Genomic DNA, 8,868 nt, shown 5'->3' on the forward strand with positions numbered 1-8,868 from the left:
TGTAACTAGTTTATCTATATAGTAAGGTAGCTTAATTAGTTGGAAAGGATCAAACCAACTTGCGCACCCTAGCATGTCCCCTGGGCTTATAGCTTGCTACTTTTGGGCACCATCCTATGATAGAGGCTGGCTAGGTAAACTAGCGTGAATCTAAAGTGCGAGGGAGAATTTGTTGTCGTTCGCTACATCTTGGCCGTGGATGTTGGGGGTTTAGGTCCAAGTAAATGCATTTGAAGTGTGAGGGAGAATTTGTTGTCGCTCGTTGCATCGTTCTTAGTGAGGATGTGGTCGAAAAAGAAAAAGGTGGTGGTTACAATCCTTTATTTCTCCCCTTTTTTTGGGCTCGTGTGTGCAACCTGCAGTTTTTTAGGTAGAGGTTATTGTGGGAATATTTGCCTCACGATATAATAGGTGGCATTACTCTGTTGCCATGTGCGCACCACATCAAGGGGAACCATTATCTAAAAAGTGTCATGGGGACACCATTCTTTCTATCAGTATGAAAAGTGTATTGTATACTCCTGTTTGTCTATTTGTTTTTTTCCTCGATACTTTTTGGGCTAGTACTATACTTTGCTTCTCCTTCTTCTTTTTTTCCTTGGGGGGAACCATTCTTAATAATTATTATATAAAGTGCACCATTCCTTACTACTACACTACGAAAAGTGGTTTTGTATACTCTTGTTTTTTCCTTTTCTTAGAGAGTTGTTTAGAGAAGGATGATTTGAACTCAAGCTCGGTTCGAACTTGAGCTCAAATAACCCGATTTGTAGTGTAATTTTGTCGTTTGAAATTTAGAAATCCCGATTAGAATGTAATTTTTTCAAGTCCCGATTAGAATGTAATTTTTTCGGCAAAGCCTAGGTAAAATTCGACCTTGGCTTTAATTGTAGGGGTTTAGTTATAAAAATCACAACAGTTGTAAGGTTTCTAGTGATTTTCAAGACTAAATCCGGGTTTAATGTTAAGGGTTGAGGAAACTAAATCCGGGTTTAATTTGAAGGGTTGAAAAAAAACACGCACGGGACCTGAGGCGATGCGTGTCCAAGTGTGAACGCGAGAACCATTGGTCTATAGGGTGTCACGTCCTGAAAGGGTCTCTTTCCGTGTTAGAAGCGTAAAAGTGCAGTTGTTCTTCCTGTCCAATCAGTCAGTCAAGCCTCTTCACACTACACTGTGGTTGGCATTTTCCAGAGAGAGAGAGAGAGTGTATATGTGTGTGTGTGAGAGAGAGAATAAATAGATCTATTGATTGAGATTTGGGTCAATTGACGAACGTGTGCGAGAGAGATTGGGTGAATAGAGAGAGAAAGAGATGGGTCATTGGAGAGAGATGTATATATATATATATTTGGGTCAATCGATGAGAGAAAGAGAGAGAGAGAGATCAGTCATGTGGAAATTTTTTGTGTAAGTTTGGGTCAATTGAACAAAATGAGGGAGATTTGAGTGACAGAGATAGGTACTCAGAGCCATAGCTTTCCATAGGAAGCAGGCCTGGCTTGTCCATATCGATTTGGTGTGTGTGTATGTGTGTGTGAGAGAGAGGGGGGTATTAATGTCGGTAAAATGCAACACGAGGGCATATATGATCAACGGTGGGACTTTAACGCTAACGCGAGAGAGAGAGAGAGATAGATAGAGAGAGAGAACATGTCTATTAGGGCTTGTACAACATAGAGCATATGGTCAGGCCATGGGCGGCCATGGCCATAACCCCCCAAAGGAAAGAGACAATCTTTGCCCCCAACAAGAGACAAGCTTTGTCAAAACAAACACACACACACACCTAGAGTACATTAATGCAGAGAGCACATACAGATAGGCTCACATTCATACAGAGAGAGGTCTGGGTCCTCAGTGATCTCTATGATTTATCAAGCATCTTATCTTACATGCTTTCCGTGCACATATGCATACACATACACACATACATGCATACATAGAGAGATCTGGGTCCTTATGGGTCTCTGTGTGGTTTCTTTCTTCTCACGCATGGTGCCTTCCCATTTCTCAAAATTGACATTGGGCAAGCTGGAAAAGCTTCATCTTTCCATAGCTTTGTGATGGGAAAGGATGTCAGTCAAGCTTCTGCCCTCTTTGCAGAGTAGAGTACGCTTAGCTTTTCAATATAACAAAATAGATGCAAATTAAGCTTTGCAATTAGCAGATGATGCCAATTGGGCAAGCAAGCCTTGCTTCTTCTTCTTAATTTCTTCTTTGCAGCCATTGATGGTGGCAAGTGAAGGAAAGATTGATGACCATGAGGAGGTGGGCAAAAGGTTTATCTTCTTTGCATTACCATGAAAACTGGGCTAGTGAAAGCTTGACTTTTGCTTGCTTTTAAGCTCAGTTAGGCTAGAGAAACCTAGTCTGTGCAAGGAGTTCAATTCTGCAATTACAGGACAACTTAATTTGTGCAAACCTTTGAGTAATGGAGCAGCCAAGGACTTGAATTTTGGTAGCTTTGGAGCAGGATCTTGATTTCAAAGAGAGCTGGGTATCCCAAGAAAGCACATTTGTGGAGCAAAAAAAAATTCAAAAAGCAAGGAGCTAAAGCCAGGACTGTTCTCTGCGAATCTGGCAAGGTTTATTTGAGGAGGGTGTGAAAGAAAGCAGAAAAAAGCAAAAACAGAAAAAGCTAATAGAAATGTCAGGTCAGATGGGTTCATCTGAAGGGTGCACAGGGGATTGCCCTTCCCCCCCTCAGCTGCGGCTCTACCAGACCATCATCTTTGCCACCCCTGTGCTGTTTGCCTTCATGTTGCTGCTCATGTTCTGTCTGCTCTACTTCAGAAGGCGTGGCAGTGGTGCCAGCATCCACTCCCACATGAGAGCCCAGCTCTTTGCTGATGATCTCCTTGCCACTGTAAGTATCCTTTTTTTTTTTTTTTTTTTTTTGTAGTGAGATCTATTACTTTGTATATCTTGCCATTGTAAGGGCCTTTACACATATAATCCAGAAATGCAGGGCTCTTAGTGGAAATGCCACATGTAGAGGGAGATGGATGGGGGAGATTCCCCATCTACGAGCTTGGTCGGGGGAGATCTCAGTGGAAATGCCACATGTAGAGGGAGATGGATGGGGGAGATCCCCCCCCCCCCCCCCCCCCCCCCCCCCCGGACCAAGCTCGTAGACGGGGAGATTTTGTCTATGAGCTCGGTCGGGGGAGATCTTCCCCGACCAAGCTCGTAGGTGGGGAATCTCCCCGTCTACGAGCTTGGTCCGTGGCAGGGGTGGGGGGTGCATGTGTGTTGTTAATCCCCTAAGACCTTAAATCCTATATTAGAACACCTTAAACTTTTCTTCAAGTGCTGTTATTTTTGTTCCCAGCAGCCACCTCTGGAGCAGGGACTCAGCAGATCATTCAGGCAGAGGCTACCCATTTTTCTTTTCGATGATAAATTCGCCTCCACATGCCAAGACTCACAGTAAGTCCATATTTTGCCCTTCTCCTATACATTTTCTTTTCCACACTTTGTATCCAGCCACATCTTGGTATGTCATTGAGGAGTTTAGGTGTCTGAATTGTTATTTTCATTTGATCCCTGTTTGCTCAAATCTCTTAGGAGGCCTTTGGGTTGATTTGTGTACAGATGTGCGGTTTGCCTCGGTGACTACCAACTCAATGAAAAGCTCCAGCAGCTGCCACTGTGTAATCATTCTTTCCATGTCCAATGCATAGATGAGTGGCTCACAAAGAATGCGACATGTCCGATATGTCGGACTTCACTCAGTGAGGTGGGAAATGTGGATTTATTCCAGTCTCTAGATGCCCTTAGCATGGAGTTGCTGCGAAGAGGGGGGGATGAAAACAGGATGTGGGAGGACAGAGTTGTTAGTGAATTTCAGGATCAGAGTTTCCACATCAGGTCAGATGCATCCAATGAGGAAAGCAGTCATGGAGTGGCATTATCTGACCATGATGCTAGACCCACTGGCGAGCACGCAATCAACATAGAACGAAGCTGAATCATAATAGGCAGGCTAATGAGCAGGCAATCTAACATAGAATGAAGCTTAAGAGGCATTGTTGGCTCATAGTCAAGGGTATAGCATGGACCACCCTCATGTCATCTTGCATCGGATACATCATGAAGGGTTTTTCAGTGGGCTTTGATTGCATGATCTTACTATAGGGGCATTTTGTTGAAGCTTTTTGATGGCAGTTGAGGGATTACAGATGAAGAAATCCTCCATATGCACAACTTTGGCTTTCAGGGCATTTTGGGGGTTTTTAGGTCTGGGAATGATGTGTATGATGCTATGTGAGTAGAATGTGAGTATACTAAAGGAAAGGCATGAAGGGTGCTTGAGGGCTCATCAATTGTGTGCTGAGAAAGGGCAAATAATGAGACCTTTTAGTGGCTTGATGCATTGGTGGATGAAGAATTGCTCAGTCTAGAAGTCACATTCTGGGCACATTGGTGGGCAATGGAAGAGGGGATGCTTATGCCACAGATGATGGTTATGATCATGCCTGCTTTGTGTAGAGTTCTAGCAGCATGATCAAAGGTATTGGGGAGGGCATCTAGTTTCATCATTGTTGTTGTCTGTGCATGTTGGGTGCAGTATATTCAAGTGAGGGCACTGCTGTCTCAGCTGTCTATGTACATTCAAGTGCCTCCAGCTCAGAAGTTACTGAGCCAGTGTATTGTTAACCTTTTTTCCCCCTCCACTTTGGGAGCAATATTGGCTAGTGGTGGGTGCTGGCCAACATTGTTAAGTTTGTCTTTTGGAAGATATTGCCCCCAACTTCTTGGTGTCTCTAAATGGGTCTCTATGAAAAATAAGGGAAAATTTGAAAACATTGTGTCCACCATGATTATTATCCTACTAGTATTCAACCCGCGCGTTTGTTGCGGTATCTAAAAAACATTAAGAAGCAAAGCACAGGAATGGAAGCCGGAATACAAAGGGTCAAATCAGGAATGGAAGCCGAAATACAAAGGGTCAAACCTAAGGGATTTTTTCCTCTTATTTTTTAGAAATCCAGGATTTCTTTTTTCTCTCCTATCCTTGTGCCTTGGTTGTCCATGGTTAATATGTAATAGATGGTAGAGAAAATAACAAGTTATAAATAAAATTCTAATAATTGTGGGTCTTCTTCCATAATACCAGCCCATGGTACAGAAAATCTGCCGATCCAAATATAGTTGCAAACACCCCAGGTTTACAATTCCTAGATTCTGGGAGGTCAAACACCCCAGGTTTACAATTCCTAGATTCTGGGAGGTTTGATTACAAATACCTTCTAGTTAGTTGAAATTAGTCCATAAAAGAGCTCTAGATGTGGGAGGGATTGCAAGTGAGCGTTCTCATTCCGATATTATGGCACCCTTAAAAGAGCTTTGATGAAGGGTTCTTTTTAAAACCAATTGTCAATCTAATTTAATATTATGAGTCCCTGAGATGGTAGGATCTAAAATCTATCATAAAAGTTGTTAACCACTCCATTGGTTAACATGATTTCACTTGCTCGACTTACCGTAAGGCACTTTACTATCTTACCCACGTGAGAATGAACACTTAACTTTTGTAAGACGATGCTAGAACATATAAAGTAGCCTTACCATGGGCTTAATGTTAATTAGGGAAAGTTTACGGATTGAGTGTACATATTTGCTTAAGAACAGTAATAGGGGTTGAACCATTTTTAAGTTTGGTTAGCCTAATGTAAAAACTAGTCATTTGTATATAAGTCATTTTTTACAATAAGCAATGTGGACAATCGTTCCCTTGCAATAGTTTACTTGTGAGCTCTCCTTCTTCCCTCTTCTTCCTTGCTTATATGATTTTAAATATTGCTTGCTTGATGGATGCATGTTGGATAGATTTGATGTAGGTTTTCTTCTTGCATTAGCTTCCTTTTTTTTTCCCACCTTTTATAAGCGAGAACAATCATGAAGACGGATCTTTTCTTGTCTCCATCAAAACATTGAGAGCTCTCCCTTCATCCCTTTGGCAAGAAGCATTCTGGTGTAACAACGGAGTGTGAGGACGCCGACGGATGAGTTAGCACACCCATGCAATGGACGAGCAAGTGCACCCACACGAGAAGTTATAGATTGTGGCTCTAAGGCAAGACCCAATGGTATGTACTTCAGTAAGGCTAAGGTAAACTCTTGACTTAAACATATTTAATGTTGTTACTCGGGAACTAGCCTAGGACTTAACTCCGTATTTCTTTCCATTCCAAGCTATTGGGATCACCCACTCTTGCTCGATGTCGATAGGAGGTTCCATTCCAAAAAACCTACAATTTTAGAGCATTGGATGTGTTTGTTTGTTGATTTTGATTTCCATTTGAAGTTATTTTGCATTATAAAAATTTATGGTGGAGAAAAACCTTGATTTTTTGGTGAATTGCATGAAATTGGAGCCCAAGAGGCTTACATTTCATTGCTGTGATCCAAGAATTAGCTTAATAATTATGATTAAGAGTGAAATCCACTCTGAAAACATAAGCACTGAGCTCCATTAGGTTGGATTAAAATGACATTATCAATTTTTGTTCAAGCATTTCATAATTTTTAATAATTTGTTTATGCATTGTTAAATTGGTAGAGTAGAAGCATGCAAAATTATCTAAAAAAAAATTAAAAGACACTTCATTAGTTGCATCATAACTATTAATTAGGATTAAGAATATTAAACACACCCCATCAAGTCCAAAAAATCCTAATATTCTTAATTAGGATTAAGAATATTAAACACACCCCATCAAGTCCAAAAAATCATAAAAACCACTAAAAAACCAGGGCAAACCAGCTCTCGGGTAGCGAAACGTGAATCCACAGTCTCGTGCAAAAAGATACGAGTCTAGAAATATGAGCCTAAAGTCGTGAGCTTGAGATGTGAGCCGTGAGATGAGCGTGGATAAGTGAACCTACAGGTGTGAGCCTAGAGGTAGGTACACCTAATATGGTATAGACCAATTGTTACAGTCATAAAGACTCGTACGGACACACCTACCCATGTCCTTGGAAGATATTCTTGTCACATAGAATCTGTACTTGGTACATATCCCAAGAAAATTTCTTATCACTTACTAATAAAAGTGTACACCAACCCTATCATAGGCATTTTCCTAGATTTTCATGCCCTAGATAGGTCTATTTCATACAAGGAAAGGATGTGAGCAGAGTTCATATAAAAAAGACATGAGCCTGCGTACATGAACGTGGACATGTGAGCCCAAAGACGTGAGTCGAGTGGCGTGAACCTAGACATGTGAGCCTAGACATGTGAGCCTAGAGACACAAACCTACATATGTGAACTTGGACACATGAATTTACAAACATGACCCCATTAGAAGTGAGTCTAGAGGTATGAACCAGGACCTAGTAGCAGATTTAAAAAAAAACCATTCTTAGATGTGATCTAGAAGCATCTAAGACCTCCGATTTGGACTAATTGTTGAGAACGATAATAACCAGACCTCCTCAAACCATCTAAGCCTTCGGTCCTAGCAAATGATCTGTACCCAATAAAGTGCTCCCTTCTTAAGAAGGCTAGACTCCGTAGAATCCACCTTAAGCGAGAAACTTTGGGAAGAAATGCTCAAACAAAACACAGACATGAGTGGAGAAATGGTGGAACACTGGAAACAAGATTCCTCGGTCCTCCGAACTTTGGATTCACCAACTCGCTCTGTGCAATACCTTAAATTTTATGAAGAAGGCATTCAAGTGCCCTATCTTTGGGTATAACTCTAGTGAAGGAGCGGGAGAAGGACCTGGAACGTTAAGGTTGTGCGAGACCTTGTCTTTCTGGGTACGAGATATCTTGTTTGATGGGTTAGGCTATGTGGTTTCCAATGGCACTTGTCCTCTGCCAACCTGGCTTTGAGGCTACTGGATTGTTGTGGTGGCTAAGGACATGTTCTATGAATGCCCTTATGGGGATCCCTTTGTGATGAAGTAGTCCGTTACATTGGCTCTTTACCCTTACCCACGTTCTCTATTCCTCGTCCACCAAACGGAGAAGAACTGAAACGTGGTTTCGTGGTAAAGGCACTTCTATAGTGGGTATATGTAAAAGACATGCTTAGGATAGCATTTGAAATGGGAAAGGGGGTTGTGACCAACATAGTACTTAGAGGCTTAGAGTTGGACAAAACCAAGCCAATCTACATCTCAAGGATGATGAACACTTTGCCTTGAAGGCAAAGTAGGCTAGTGGTAATCACTAAACCCACTTGAGAAGGCCAGCTAACGAGGTATTAAAACACAATTTTACAATGTGATTCTCACCCACCAGTGGAGCCAAATGGATCTCTATCCCATATATCTATAACCTCAAGCAGGAGGAGGGCGAAACAATGAGAGACTATATTGCTAGAACCAAGTATCTCCACATGAGATGCATCACTCATGAAAGACTGGATGACTTGTCACTCTATCGATTGATTTATGCTGAGTCGTAAGAGCAAGAGGCATCATAACCATCTCTACAAGTCTAGGCACTACATCTTTGATGAGTGTTGCTATAAGGCAATAGACCTAGTTGACAACCTAAAAGACAAGGATGTAGAAGTCGTCCACCTGAACCAAGAGTTAGGGTACACATCATCCAAAGCCTCATCGTTGGCCTCATGGTCGGCCAAGGGTGCCCAACCAGCACAGCTAGAGTCCTAGTTTAGGACATGGGCATAGACAAGTTGGCAGAGAGAACTTGCTAAGTCAGCAATGGCACGACCACCCCCCAAGGGAAACCCCAAGGTCAGCCCTATCCAACACCTCAAGCAAGACACTCATGTCTATTCCCATGAAGATATATGGTTTAGTGCATAATCTACCACCAAAATTATATAAGCATGGATTGTGTGATGCTAAGGCCTAAATAGTAACAATATTGTGCTCAT

The 8,868-nt window shown here is 41.9% G+C and overlaps 1 protein-coding gene across 2 annotated transcripts; it reads left to right on the forward strand.

Moving 5' to 3' along the window:
• The first annotated feature begins 1,383 nt into the window (after positions 1-1,383).
• On the forward strand, positions 1,384-4,809 carry LOC147631313 (RING-H2 finger protein ATL58-like). Of its 2 annotated transcripts, none has more exons than XM_086809695.1 (3): positions 1,384-2,869; positions 3,335-3,432; positions 3,598-4,809. In XM_086809695.1, exons 1-3 carry the CDS (start codon positions 2,651-2,653, stop codon positions 3,971-3,973), a joined length of 693 nt encoding a protein of 230 aa, XP_086665821.1. In that variant the 5' UTR covers positions 1,384-2,650; the 3' UTR covers positions 3,974-4,809. The 2 variants fall into 2 exon arrangements, with proteins under 2 accessions (XP_086665821.1, XP_086665822.1); XM_086809696.1 differs by having other exon boundaries at positions 1,389-2,869; positions 3,338-3,432.
• Positions 4,810-8,868: the final 4,059 nt, after the last annotated feature.

This window comes from Cibotium barometz, chromosome 15 (assembly GCF_041138505.1).
Source record: "Cibotium barometz isolate CiBa-2024 chromosome 15, ASM4113850v1, whole genome shotgun sequence".
NCBI lineage: Eukaryota > Viridiplantae > Streptophyta > Polypodiopsida > Cyatheales > Cibotiaceae > Cibotium > Cibotium barometz.